This window comes from Artemia sp. Qi Xiang Cuo, unplaced genomic scaffold (assembly GCF_049724085.1).
Source record: "Artemia sp. Qi Xiang Cuo unplaced genomic scaffold, ASM4972408v1 HiC_scaffold_58, whole genome shotgun sequence".
Classification (NCBI taxonomy): Eukaryota; Metazoa; Arthropoda; class Branchiopoda; order Anostraca; family Artemiidae; genus Artemia; species Artemia sp. Qi Xiang Cuo.
Genome location: NW_028297467.1, coordinates 1 through 14,862, shown reverse-complemented (window position 1 = coordinate 14,862; position 14,862 = coordinate 1). Strand labels below are relative to the sequence as shown.

The 14,862-nt window shown below is 33.3% G+C and overlaps 2 protein-coding genes across 2 annotated transcripts; one reads left to right on the top strand and one right to left on the bottom strand.

The window, feature by feature from the left end:
- Nucleotides 1-925: 925 nt before the first annotated feature.
- Nucleotides 926-7,279, bottom strand: LOC148938890 (bile salt-activated lipase-like). Its single transcript, XM_089107468.1, has 4 exons — nt 7,267-7,279; nt 4,822-5,031; nt 3,347-3,537; nt 926-961 (listed from the first exon to the last, which is right to left on the bottom strand). The coding sequence occupies exons 1-4, from the start codon at nt 7,277-7,279 to the stop codon at nt 926-928; spliced, it is 450 nt and encodes a 149-aa protein (XP_088963594.1).
- A 108-nt stretch (nt 7,280-7,387) lies between these two features.
- LOC148938889 (uncharacterized) lies at nt 7,388-11,697 on the top strand. The gene is made up of 5 exons (XM_089107467.1): nt 7,388-7,458; nt 7,531-7,682; nt 9,166-9,449; nt 10,659-10,875; nt 11,630-11,697. The coding sequence occupies exons 1-5, from the start codon at nt 7,388-7,390 to the stop codon at nt 11,695-11,697; spliced, it is 792 nt and encodes a 263-aa protein (XP_088963593.1).
- The last annotated feature ends 3,165 nt before the right edge of the window (nt 11,698-14,862 follow it).

Below are 14,862 nucleotides of genomic sequence, written 5' to 3'. Positions count from 1 at the left end.
AAAAAAAAGAAAATCATCCGTCGAATCTGCAAATGACTTAAGACCCATCTCAAAGACATCGATTTTCTCAAAAGTCCTGGAAGGAATTGTCTTCAAATGGCTTTTCGAAGATATTAGTGAAAATCTTGATCCTCGGCAGTACGGCTTTCGTCCAGGTCATAGTACTGTGCATTACCTGATCCGCCTCATCACAGACATCCTAGAGCATTTGGAGATTGACGGTGCTTATATTGACTGCATCATCGCGGACTTCGTGAAAGCGTTCGACTTACTCGACCACTCAGTTGTTATCGACGAGGCAACTTACCTTGGAGCAAGACAAATTGTCTTGCGAATGGTTGGCAGTTTCCTGACGAACCGCAAACAGAAAGTACAACTTCCCAATGGCGAAACGTCAAACATCAGGGAGCTGACCTGCGGTGCAGCACAAGGGTCGAAGTTAGGCCCTTTAGCCTTCCTTATTGGGATCAACAAACTTTTGCGCGAAATTATGAAACGCTACAAATTCACTGACGATCTCTCCACCCTCCTCCTCAGACTTCTGTCACAGAGCATACAGCCAGACCCAATCCTAACAGTAATGCGAAAAATCGAGGATGAAGCAAACCAAGTGAAACTTACACTCAGCCAGGAAAAAACAGTCCTATTTAGGGTTAATTTCCTTAAACGGCCAGTTCCAGACCCGCCATGCGGTGGGCGAAGGCTGTAAAACGGTGAAGATCCTGGGTGTCCACCTAGATGCCAATTTGAAATGGAACACCAACGTATAGTCAATCGTCTCGAAGACCGCCTTCCTCCTAAGATCTTTTGCCTACCTTCGCCGCTTTGGGATGAAAACTGAGATCATGGTTGTATGCTACAAATGCTACTTTGGACTGCTCACTGAATATGCCTGCCCAGTGTGGCACAGCGCACTGACCATAGATCAAAGCGACAAAATTGAAGGATTGCGGATAAGGGCCTGAAAAATAATACTGGGGAGTAGTTACGTTGACTATGAGATGAGCCTCAAAGTTTTGAAGTTGGAGTCCCTCAAACAGAAAAGGCACACACTGGTCATGGACTTTGGACGAAAAATCCTCAACTCTGAAACACACCGTGATCTACTTCCGGATTTTGAGGCGCGCCAAACTCAACATTCTACGAGGCTCAGAGAAATAACGAAAAACGCAGAAAAGCTGGAACTACCGCCGATTCACTCATCCGAGCACTACCTGAAGTAATTTGGTTGATATTTCGTAAAACACTACAATGGTGACACGGAAAAATTTTAGATAAATCAAGTTTGAATAATTTAATTTTGGAAGTGTTTTTACATTGATTGACTTATACTGTTATTTTTCTTGTTAACAAGAATATTAAGGAGAAAATAAAGTGAATTTGAATTTGAAAGTTCTGGAAATTATGTATTTGTGGAAAAATAAAAGCCCAGATCCCCCAGGGCAAAGGTTGTAAGTTATGCCCTGGGGGCTTAGTATTTATAGCGTTGTCGCACAAACTTCAAAAGGGGCTCATTCTATTGGAAATTAAAAGGGCTAGTGCCCTTTTTAGCAGTCTAAAGTTATTGGAGTGTAAATAAACCCCCTCTGACACCCACCATTTCCCCAAACACATCCAATCAAAATTTTGAGATAGTCATTATGTTGAACGTAGTTGAAAGTTCTGGAAATTAGGTCTTCGAGGATGACAACCCCCAGAGCCCTCAGGGCTAAGGTTGTAAGTTATCCCCCGAGGACATATAATGTTTTGTATAGTAAGCGTTGTCGTAAAAATTTCAAAAAAGGCTCATTCGATTAAAAATTGAAAGGGTTATTGCCGTTTTTAATAGTCGAAAGTATTCGGAGGGAAAATCCTCTCCCCCAGCCCATGATTATACCAAATAATTCCGATCCACATTTTGATATGGCCATCTTGTTCAATGTAGTTGAAAGGTCTGTAAATTTTGTCTTTGAGGATGACAGTTTGTCCCCATAGCCCTCAGGACAAGGATCGTAAGTTTTACCCTTGGGGTATATGAAGTTTTTATGGAAAGTTTTGTCGTAGAAGCTTCAAAAAGGCGTCATTAGATTGGAAATTGTGAAGAATGGTGCATTTTTTATTAGTAAAAAGTGATCAAAAGACAAATGCCCCCCCACACCCACAATTTCCCCAAACACTTCCAATCAAAATTTTTAGATTTAGCGTATAAGATAATTTTTTAGCGTATCAAAACGGTCTGCAAATTATGTCTTTGAGGATAATAAACCCCCAGCCCTCATGGTGAGGGTTGTACGTTATGCCCTGGGGATATATAAGGTTTTTATAGAAAGCATAGTCATATAAGTTTCGAAGGGGGCTCATTGGATTGGTAATCAGACACTCTAGAGTTCTTTTTAACAGTCAAAGTGATCGGAGGGCAGCTACCCCCCCCCCCACACACACACACTTCGTATTGTCCCGAAATGTATCTAATAGAAATTTTGAGATAGCCTACTGTTCAAAATGGTCTAGATATCATATAACAAGGCCTTTGGGGTTGAAACAGTCCCCAGAAATTTGGGGCAAGGGTTGTAAGCTATGCCCAGTGGGTATTTAAGGTTTTTATGGAAGGGATGGTTGTTTAACTTTAGAAGAGGCTCAGTCTTTCTCCCTGAAAAAGACTATGTCAATATAAAACGAACAGAAATTAATTAAAAAAAAAATTCAATAAAATAAGTTTTTAAAAAAAGTGAAGAACTCCATTAACCAAAATGAACAAAAATAGAATCAAATAATCTACCAAGAATACAACTACCACAAATCAGTATAAACAAATAAATTAAACTCAAAACAAACAGAAATTAAAATAAATAAGAGTCAAACTCAAGACGAGCAGAAATTAATATGAATAGGGTTCTAAACCCCAAGGTTTTTAAAATCCAGAATATAATTTGCACTTTACTGAAAAAAAATCTTTTGAGTGTTTTCACTTCTCTAACTTTAAGAAATCAAAAATCAATTGAGATTTTATGGAATAAATATCAGCATATATATATTAATCTGACAATGCAGATTTTTTTCAGTAAGTTCATTTGATTTTTTTTCAGTAAAGTACAATTATATTCCCGCTTTTAGAAAGCTTGGGTTTTAGAACCCTACTCTTATTAATTTCCGCTCGTTTTGATTTTGACTCTTATTTATTTTAATCTCTGTTTGTATTGGGTTTCATTTATTTATTGATACTGATTTGTGGTAGTTGTATTTCTGGTAGATTATTTGATTCTATTTTTTTCATTTTGGTTTAATGAAGTCCTTTAATGTTTTTTTAAAACTTATTTTGTTGATTTTTTTTTAATTAATACAAAAAAAAAATCTTAAGCAACCCTACTTCTTGACGATTTCGTGCTTTTGAGAGAGCATGCTGATCCATGGTTTTAAGGCACTGAACCATTGCAATTTCATTATCAATAGGACATCCAGCAATCTCAGCTATACGAATAGTTTTTGGTATAGGATCCTCGTCTGTAGCCCAGGGGACCATGGCTGAACCACTGTGACCGATTACTCGATGGAAGAGCCCTAAAATATAATTTCTATATACAGAACATCTCGATATAATATATTTCACCATGCTCATTTGAAACTACTAATATATATGATACAAAAATGATTTAAAACTAGTTGTACACAAATTCATCGAGAGACAAACTGAAACTCAATCAAAAACAAAACGTTATGGTTTTTCCAGGATTTTTTCTTCATTACTAATGTTAACTTCGGATTATTTCTTTTACTGCTTCTTTTTCTTTAAAGGTTTCTTTTTTTCCCTTTTTGTCTATCGTGATTTTTGGGAATATGTTTCCTTTATTAATGTTTTAATGTGTGTATCTAGATTTATTCCTACTTAATTACTACTACTAATATTGAAGAAAAGTAAAAGTAAAAGGCAAATACTACAAGAATTAAGGTTATTGGGAGTCAAGCCCACAAATTATTCGGATTTTCGCGCATTGTTTTACTGTAGACTTAACCATGGTATCGACTTGCGTGACGTTTACGTTTACGTCAAAGCAATTCTTTCTAGGATATTTCATTTACCTCTAACGTATTTCTAATAAAAAAACAAATAAACTTTGGAGCATCTAACTTGACGATTGGAGTTATGGAAGCAAGGCTTTGAACCCCCCCCCCCCTAAAAAGACTTGAGGTCCTAGGAGCCTTTTCTTATATACTAAGGCTTAGCCGTTTTGACTGATAATAAGATAAGAGACAGTAATTCTGAAATGAAGCAGTATATGAAAGTATCTGAGACATATAAGGTAAAAATTTAATGTTTATTTTTACTTAAAATAGAAGAGAACTGTGCTTTATAGGAACTAAAATTACTGACTGACTTCTCTTTTTGGTCTCCCAAAAATATTAATAGTTAACCAAGCTACTCTTTTTTCTGCTCAGCTCTAATCTATACAATATACTTATCGAGCACGCTTATTAGGTATTAGGAGACACAAAGAATGTAAGAACCTTCAATACTGGGAAAGGGATTGAACTTTACCAAAATTGAATAACTTTAAGCAATAAGGTTTAAGCAATTAACTCTGAATGGAAGGCAAAATGTTCCTGAGAATCGAAATATGTTAAACTTTGAACTAGGACTGGCCCTAGCCTACTATGTACTTACACTATGCATGATATGTACTCTACTATATTTACTATATACGTTTATACAAGCAAAGGTGAGTATTTTTGAGTTATTTTAATCACTTTTAACAGCGAGATTGTAAGTTTTGCGTCCAAAAGAAAATATTTCAGGGAATTGAAACGTGAAGATAAAGCTAGCTATGCATAAAAACAAAGTCTTACCCCGGGCAGGTTCACAAAGCATAAGTAGACCAACAGAAGCTCCACCTGCACTCTCACCAAATATAGTAACGGAATTGGGGTCACCTCCAAAGGCCCTTATATGTTTCTGCACCCAACGAAGTGCTTCAATCATATCATATAGACCCGCATTACCAGGTAAATCATCAGTGCCGAGATATAGCCATCCTAAAATATTATGGGTTACATAAACTAGTAAAATGTGCAAGTTGAATTGGTTTGCATAAATGAGCGAGATGCTATACCCTGTTAAGTTGAAATAGATATCCCAAATCGTCTGTGTTTTCTTTTCATTCTAAGAAATACATTATTGAAAAAAAATTATTTCTTTATGTAGTTTTTACCTAGCTGATAGTAAATATTAGCATTAGAAAACCTTTTTTTTATAGAATTAGTACTTTTTACAGTAAAATTGCAGTAGCATAATCCAAATTACAGGAACAAAAATGAGAAAAGATTTTTTATGGTAGTCAATTAGAAAGGAGAATAATTCAAAATAATTTTGTTTAGATAATTCTATTCATTCTTTCTTCTTTATTAAGGCGAGTAGAGGCATAACAAGGGGATTAAATAAGCTCCTCAAAAGTGCCAAAAATGAACAGAATCAGAAGGAAAATATAATAATATAAAGGAAGAATCCCAAGATTCCAGTGGGGTCAGGAGTTGGGGCTAGGGCCTTAAAGCCCCCTATACTTCTAAGCATGTATCAAACAGTTCGAGGTAACGAACTCTAAGTAAGCAGTGACCCGGCTCAATAGTAACCGAAACTCTAAAAAACGGAAGTTTGATACCAATATATACATCAAAAGAATCAGATTTTTATGCTGATTTCAAATATAAAAGTTTAGTCTTACCCATAAAAAGTTACGCGCCAGAGAAAATTTGCCTTATTTTCCAAAAAAGGGGGAAACATCCCTTAAAAGTCATAGAACCTTAATAAAAACCACACCGTCAGATCTAGTGTATCAGAGAACCCTACTGTAGAGGTTACAAGCTCCTTTCTGCAAAAATGTGGAGTTTTGTATTTTTTGCCAGAAGAAAGATCACGGATGCGTGTTTATTTGTTTTTTTTTCCAGGGGTGATCGTATCGACCTAACAATCCTAGAATATCGCAGGAGGGCTCATTCTAACGAAAATTGAAAGTTCTAGTGCCCTTTTTAAGTGAAAAAAAATGGCGGGCAACTAGGCCCCCTCCCATACTCATTTTTTTCTCAAAGTCACCCGATAAAAATTTTGAGATAGGCATTTTGTTCAGCATAGTCAAAAAATATAATAACTACGTCTTAGAGGATGACTTACTCCCCCAGAGTCCCCGGGGGAAGGGCTGCAAGTTATGAACTTTGCCCAATGTTTGTATATAGTATTGGTTTTTGGGAAGTATACAGATGTTTTCAGGGGGGATTTTTTCTAGTAGTGGGGGGATGGGGGTTGCGTGGGAGGATATTTCAATGGAGGAAGTATTCGTGGGGGAAGGGAAATTACTATGAAGGGGGCGCAGAATTTCCCAGCATTATTTAAAAAAAAACGCCAGAAATTAAATAAAAAAAAAAACAAGCTTTCAACTGAAAAACTTTAGTAGAGATGCCCTAATATCTCCAAGGACTCACCCCTGCTGCCACCTATAACTTTTTTTTAACCCCAAATAAGGGCATGGAATCCCTAGGGAGAATGATTGCGTAATCGGTCAATGACCTCTTTTTCCAAGGTCGATTTATTTGATGTTGTAAGTGCACGCTCTCAGCGAATGTCAAACACCTGTGCTGTCGACCTCAATTCACATATCGTGAATCAATAATTCCCCTTAGAAACAACATCTTAATTTCCCCTTTCTTGACATGTCAATCAACCAATGACATCATCTGTCAGACTTTAAAAAATTGTCGCATAGAAACGATTCTCCAGGAATATATACAAGTCATTAATGTCATTGCCTCGGAAACAACTCTTTTGGTCGAACTCCAAAGGATATTAATAGCCAAAGGCCATAAAAACAATTCTCCAAGAAACATCTTAGCGATGAATTGTTTTAGCGCGGGAATCAGGTTTCTTATTAATTTGAAATGCATTAGCGCAGAGATGCCACAGTTTTTCCAACAGAGAGTAAGGAGCAACATAAAAACTTAAAACAAAAAACAATTATTATTTATGTAAGGGGCTTCACCCCTTCAACAATACCTGGCTCATTATGCTAAAGTTGTCTTAGTACTTTGAAAAGAGCAATTTATTCTAATTAAACGGTCTTTGTGATTCAGGAGTCATCCTTAAAGAATTTGAACAAAATTTGAACTTAAGTGTAAAAAGCGACGTATTGGCGAGGGGGTGAACCCCTAAATATACGTAATATAGTTTTCTGTTCTGTTTAAGTTTTAATTTTGCTCCTTACTTTCAGTTGATAAAACTAGGTGTTTAATTTAATCTGTACATACCTAGAATTGGCATGCTTCAACCGGGGAAAAAAATTATTTGCATTGTTCTGTTATAAACAGAGTTTAGTCGGTTTCCCTGAAAGGGCAAACTGTAGTCTTTTTTCCTGTGTTAATTTTCTTAATGCCAAGTCTAAGTAATATTCAATGTAAAAATCATAAAAAATATTTTTCTTCAATATTAAAGCCATCAGCGTAATCTAAATGTTATTTCGAAATTTATTTAAAAAATTTTTGTTTAATATTCTATTTTATTTTTTATTATAGATTTGCTGCTATTGAGGGAGTTTGTTTAGATATTGACAAAAGTGAAGAGTCAAATGCTTGTGGAGCAGAACCTGCCTCATGCATTAATCAGCCTGGATATTTCGAGTGTAGTTGTCCTACAGGTTTTCTACCGTACATCGGAGGATGCATTGGTAAGACTATTACTTTTTCTCTACAAGAAAAATTACTTTTTATGAAGGAGGGCTTATGATTTCTTTACAATTATGTTTTCTGTTCAAAAAAATTATTACATTTAAGAGAGTACGGGGTTCTAGATTCGTTATATAATCCTAGATTCGTAAGACAGATTAAAACCTAGTCTACTCAGCAAAAAGAACTAACAATAATTTTAAGAGGAAATAAAAATATTTCTGGTTGAAGAAACAAGAAGATTTCTTATAATAATGAAAATTTTCATAGTTGATTATTAATTATTTTGAATATAGAAAAAGAAATGCATAAAACTAGATTTTTAATTTATTTTTGAGTATTTTTCGTACCATTTATATATATTTTATCTCTATTTTTATATATCGGTAGAACATTGTTGAATTCCTTGTTTTCTTCATTATTATTATTTGTCTTTGTTTCCCTTTGTAAGCCAAATTTTACACTAGAAAGATTTTTCCAAAGGAAGATAGTCTACAGAAACAATTGTCTTTAGAGGAAGGGGACTCTGTGTTGAGGATGGATATTGGCTAGATATTGTCAGTTCTCTTACTAAATGGGCAAGATTTGTGAATGATATACAAAACAAATTTAAATTTTGGGCAAGGTAGAAGCCCTTGGACTCACGAACAATAAAAATACAAGTAAATAGTCAGCTCACTCCAAAATAACTACCAATAATATGTTTTATCTGAAGGTTATTCACCTGAATTTTTTTATGAATATTATTTTCTGAATTGTTATTATTAACTTTACGTTTTTCTGTCAAATAACACGAAGTAATTTTTTTGATTACCTTTTGTTGAGGTTACTACAAATAAACTTGGGGTAGAGATCTGTTCTTTTAGGTTTTGTTCCTTCAGGGCAGCACGAAATTTTAGTATTGTGAAAGTAGATTTCATTGCTCAAGGATAGTTTATACTGATAGATAGAGTTTTTGTGTTATTAGACGGGGTTTCAGATGATAGGAAAAACAGTGCAAATTGTTGGGGTTTGTAAGAATAGAATATATCCATTCCCTTTTGGGTCTACGGGCTCTAAAAAAAAACAGTGCTAGCGACAGTGATCTAAAATTAAGCTTTTGAAAAAATATTTAGAAATTTTAAAGATATAAATTCAAGTAACCACAATACTTAATCACTGCAGATTTTTCCTCTGCATTCATGCGACTCTTCAGTGTGAGTTTGTTTTTACTTAGAAGATAAATTTCCATAGAATAAAGATGTGGTCAAATAACAATAAGCATTGCCAAATTCTAATGTAACTACGATGAAATTGGTTTTTTTTTCGATTATACTGTTACTATTTGCAAAAAAAATGGATGGCTATTTGAATTTAAATGTTAAATAATACAATTAAATAGTCGTTTTTAGTCACTAAAAACAACATTAAAGGCTATTTTTCTTTTCTTTAAAAGTTGAATAAAGTTACTTATTCCGTAATCGAAGTAATTTTTTTTTGTTTTAGATATAAAGGCTGCAGCCATAGATCCTTGTTCCAAAGATGAAAATGCTGCTCAGTGTCTTCTTCTTGGTGCCACTTGCAATAAGGATTTGTCTTTGGGCTTTTTTAGCTGTAGATGCCAGTTTCCAATGGTTCCATCGCCGAAGGGATGTATTTCCATTCTAGAACAAGAACTAGTCTCAACAAAAGTGTACCAGTTGGAGCTCAGTGGTGTTGAGTGGTCAGATTCCTTTGTGACTATCAACTCTTTAGAATCCCTACTGCTTATTGAAAAAATTACAACATGGGTAATTATTTTGTTCTATCTCAAATTTTTCTCTCCAGCTAACTCTATCAGTTTAAATTTGGCTTGTTGATTAAATCTGTAAACTAATGCAGTAGTTTTTTGTAATGAGCGGGAAAAAGGAATGATTCCATAATATACCATATAAGATACCATAATAATCATAGAAATTTAAAAGAAACACTTCCTCTCAAGCAGCTAAGTCAACGTAGATCAAGATTCAACATATGTCTGAACTCCGGTAAATCTGGATTTGAAAAATTACCAAAGGAATTTAAACAGAGACACTTCCTCATAAGAAGCAAAGGCAACAAAGATCAAGATTATGGATATGTCTGAACATAGATAAATCTGGATATGAATTGACACAAATAAAAAACAAACTTAACCCAACCAAACCAATCCAAGATAGTCGTCATCGGCAACTTTAAACCATTAACCAAACCGAGAACAACTATAAAAAATGGCAACTTATAATTTTAGTCTCAGGAACAAGCATGTCAGGCTAATTAGAAATTATAAAACGAAAACACACCATAGTTTAATAAGGAAACTTTGTGAATCTGTGGAATTTGATGTGTTTTTTTCTAAAGTTGAAGTTTTCAAAATATAAAATATTTGAGAATTATAATTATTTCGAAGTTTAGTAAGTTTCATGAAAGAATTGAATGCTAGGGGTAGTCAATCCTTACAATCCAAATTATTAAGATACTAAAGCTTGACATTTGTTGAGATTTTTGAACACTGAAAACTTTGAAGTTCCGAATTGTAAAAATTAGAAGTATTAGAATTCTTAAATTAACATAAAGTTGTGTTTTTTAAGATATAAAGTCATTGAATGGTGGAGCGACAAAAATTTTAAGTCGTAAAATGCTGAAATTGACAAAAAAATTGTATTGCTAGAAGTATGTAGATTCTGAATTGTTGATTTTTGTAAATTAAAGTGTAAGAGGTATAGAACTTTGAAACTTGTTGAGATTATTAAAATGCTAAGTCTTCGAGTTTTTGAATTGTATATATATATATATATATATATATATATATATATATATATATATATATATATATATATATATATATATATATATATATATATATATATATATATATATATATATATATATATATATATATATATATATATATATATATATATATATATATATATATATTATATATATATATATACTATGTGTGAGTCTTGTTCTTTCAGTTTAACACTGTCTTGAAGGATCAACTTATATTCAGCATCAGTCGCCTAGATGTTAGCGTTTGTCAAGTGATTTCCTTAATTGAAAGCAGTACTGGAGGAGTTGAAGCTAAAGTCTCCTTGACGCTTAGTGACTTTTCAGTATTGGATTTAATTTTAGAATTGACCGTACCAGGAATAGACGTTTCAATTAAGACTTCTAGCTTCATTTCATATAAAGGTAAGATATATAGGTTTCATCTTATATTACCTCTCTTGATGTAAACTGTTTTTTTTACCAATGCCAAATATGATAAATCTTGCTGGGAAATTTTTGAAAAATAAACGAAATTTTAGAATATTTCAGCGAAGAGAGCATCTTTCTTTCCTAATCATTTGACCAGGAAGTCTTCCACTCACTGCTTACCAAAAATGGTGCTTTAATTCTATTTATATTATAGGGACACCTTATTGCGTCTGGTGTTATTCACATATTATTTTGAAACTTGTATGAAAATACAAAGCACCGGAAAAACTGTCAATTTTCTTAGGGTTCGAAAGAGAGTTTCTTTCCGCCACTTTTTGAGTAGGGTAGAAAATTTGTTTCTGCAATAATTATATTTATTATGTAGAATATTTAAGGTAGTTTATTAGTTGAATTGCCTTATTAACATTGCTTATACATTGCTATTTTCTATATTGCATAAGATTGTATTAAACGTCGTTTAAAATTAATATGTTATATGTAGTATGTTTGTAATATGTTACATGTAACATGTTATATGTAAAAAGCAATATTTAATAATTATAGAAAATTTGTTTCTGCAATAATTATATATATTATATAAAATCTTCAATTATATAAAGTATTGTTAAACGCATCGATTTGTGGTATAATAGCTTCTCTTCTTAATATTAAAAACTTTCAGCACAAAAAACGAGAAAGAGATGATAATACTGAATAACAAATGCTTTTCTACTCATCGAACTTATAGACATTTCATCCTTTTGGGCGAAGAAACCCGAGTCCCGTGCTATTAATCTTAATTACTTTTTTGTATAATTCATGTTATAATATTTAAAGTAGTTTATTAGTTGAATTGCCTTATTAACATTGCTTATACATTGCTATTTTCTATATTGCATAAGATTGTATTAAACGTCGTTTAAAATTAATATGTTATATGTAGTATGTGTGTAATAGGTTACATGTAACATGTTATATGTAATATGTAACATGCAATATTTAATATGTAGCCTGATTGTATTTAATTAGTTAGTTTATAGTGATAAAAATTGATGAAAGCCTTTGTACTGATGATACATGTTCACCTGGACAAGTTTGCACAGTCCTAGCCAATGAAATCGGATTCCAGTGTAAATGTCCTTTTCCACAAACTCTGATCAAAGGAACTTGCGAATTAGGTAAGAACTATTAATTATTATTATCATTATCATTTGTGATTTAGTGTCATAATAATTGATAGCTTAAAACAAAGAAACAAAGCTTAATAACAACACATTATGTTATCATAGAAATTTATAGAAAAGGTATATAGGTCTCAAACAAAGCTTGATAACAAAGAAACAAACATTATGATATATGATATAGCACATTATGATATATACAATTCACTAAGTATTACAAGATTCATCTTGAAAAAAGAAATACAAGTACTTAAAAGATAGCTAAAACAAAACGCATTGACAAAAAAAGAACAAGAAATTTTTTATATTTGCTATAAGGGAGCTCAAAAATACTTAAATACAAACTTTAGTGGAAACCAAAGACCATTTGCAAGATACATTTAATACATTTAATGCAAGATACATTTAATACATTTAATGCAAGATACATTTAATATCTGCTAAACATTTTCAACGTTCTAGTGATCTTCTGTCGCAGCATCCTTTCATTACTTTTACAAATGTCTATTTCTTCTGGTATTGTACCTCAACAGTTTTGTATTGGCCAGATTACGCCTATACCCAAAAAAGGGAAAGATCTCGAAGATTGTCGATAGTATCGGCCTATAAACATTTCTTGTGCTTCTTTTAAAATATTTGAGTGCTTCTTTTAAAATCTATAAAGAGAAGGGTATAAGTCTCAGTTATAAAGTGTCTTCGATACATATATAAATATCTTTTTGCCAAAATTAAGTGCGGCTCAGAGCTTTTTAATGTGCTGAAGCGCATTAAACTTCCCCCACGCTTTTTATTAGCTCAGTTATTCCATCCCTAAGTGATATTGAGTCCACCTGTGTTTACAGTGGTTTAGAGGTGTCATTACTTACGCATGCGGGTAATATCCCGAATCTGAATTGCACTCTCTTTGGTTGTGAGAGCACTTTCTCGAAGTTAAAACTATACACGTAAAGATAGAGGCGTTGAGGAGGGGACAGCCTCTTTCATATACAGAATAATTTCTGTTCGTTTTAAGTTTTAATGTTGCTCCTTACTTTCAGTTGAAAAAACTTGTTTTTCTTATACAACTCTATCAAGAATGTATTTAAAAGTTGACGCGAAAATACGCTTTCCAGATATCAGTACTTTTCATCTTAGAACAAATTCTTCTTTTTTAGATCCAACTCTGTCTAGATTTGTTGAGCAGAAAATTTCAATTCAACTGACTAATCAATGGATTTCTGACTACAACGACACAACATCTGCAGGATACATCACCCTAATTACTGCGATTGATTTAGCGGTAAGTATCAAACAGTTCGTCGTAACGAACTGTAAGTAAGGAGCGACCCGGCTCAATGGTAACCGAAACTCTAAAAAACTAAATTTTTTAGCGTAAAGAGCGAGGCGTTGAGGAGGGGACAGCCCCTTTCACATACGGACTAATGTCTGCTCGTTTTAAGTTTTAAGGTCGCTCCTTACTTTCAGTTTAAAAAACTTGTGTTTTTTATTTAATTTCCTTCAAAATTAATCAATGGTTACGTAGAGTAGAATGTTTGATTTGTAACAAATACATAAATAAATGTAATAAAACAGCGCACAGGCCTGGTGGCATACTTTAGCGCTGAAATTATGGCCAAAGAAAATACACAGCCATTTTCTAACTAAATTTTACAACAACGAAAAAGAAAACCATAATAAACAAAATGATTAGCGTGTCGTAAAATATTTCTTCACCAGTCTTAGAAAATGTCGCTTGTTGCTGCAGTCTTAAACTGTTGCTGGAATTGAGTTCCAGATTTTTGGCCCAGGGTGAAAGATTCTGAATCCCGCTCTCGATAATGGGAAAATTTCGCAAGAAAAGTCTGAACGATGTGCAGTAGGATAATTATGAAATTGAGAATTAGTTGGGAAAATGCCAGAAATTTTTTCAGGTAAATTACTATATTGATAATGACAAATGCTAGATACGGAAATGCTAGAGTGACAAAACTAGATATTGAAATTAAATGAAGTTGGTCCTAAGAATAAATTCCAGAAGTCCCGTATAGGTGTCTAACTATAGATCTGCAATCAACGTTAAAAAGAATCCTCATTGCTTTATTCTGAAGTATTTGGAGAGATTTGAAAACAGACGAAAAGGTAGACGCCCAAACCGAAATGCAAAATAGAAAATATGAGTGGACGAAAGAATAATAAATAGATTTTAGAATAGCCTTAGGAAAGAAATGACGAAGACGATTAGCATGCCAATATTTCGGGAAGTTTTTAACCATAGTGTTATTAGATATTTATGAAATAACAAATTTTCCTCTAAAATAATCCCAAGATATTTAAACTGATAAACCCGTTTTAATTCAAGACCATTCAAGAAAAAAGAGAAGCTATCTGACACTACTGATCCAGTTCAAGAAAATAACATATATTGGCATTTTTTTCATTAAGAGCTAGAAAATTCCTTAAATACCAATCAGATACAGTTAGTAACGTACTTTCGAGGTTCTGGAAAAGAACTGATAGGTCCCAGTGAGAAGCAAAAATTACTACATCATCAGCAAACATTATAATTTTACAAAGAGGCAAAACTTCAGGCAAATTATTTATAAAAAGAAGAAGTAGAATAGGCCCAAGGACAGAGCCCTGAAGCACTCCGCACTTAATCGGAAAAGTTTCGGAACGGAGATCACGAGATTTATCAACACAATCTAGTCGTCTCCCGGAAAGGTAAGATGCAAAAAATTTAATAGCTTGCGTTGAAAACCATGAGACAAAAGTTTAGAAAGAAGCAACGGATGATTTACGCTGTCAAACACCTTGGCGACAT

What these genes read in the sequence shown, in the direction of transcription:
- LOC148938890 (XM_089107468.1), bottom strand. An exon ending in GCTTTGTGAACCTGCCCGGG is followed by an intron (nt 3,538 to 4,821) that starts GTAAGACTTTGT and finishes ATTATATTTTAG; the next exon opens with GGCTCTTCCATCGAGTAATC. An exon ending in AAGCACGAAATCGTCAAGAA is followed by an intron (nt 962 to 3,346) that starts GTAGGGTTGCTT and finishes ATTATTTTTCAG; the next exon opens with GCCCTTATCCGCAATCCTTC.
- LOC148938889 (XM_089107467.1), top strand. Translation starts at nt 7,388, where the DNA reads ATGCCAAGTCTAAGTAATATTCAATGTAAAAATCATAAAAAATATTTT. An exon ending in TCAATATTAAAGCCATCAGC is followed by an intron (nt 7,459 to 7,530) that starts GTAATCTAAATG and finishes TTTTTATTATAG; the next exon opens with ATTTGCTGCTATTGAGGGAG. An exon ending in TTGAAAAAATTACAACATGG is followed by an intron (nt 9,450 to 10,658) that starts GTAATTATTTTG and finishes TTGTTCTTTCAG; the next exon opens with TTTAACACTGTCTTGAAGGA.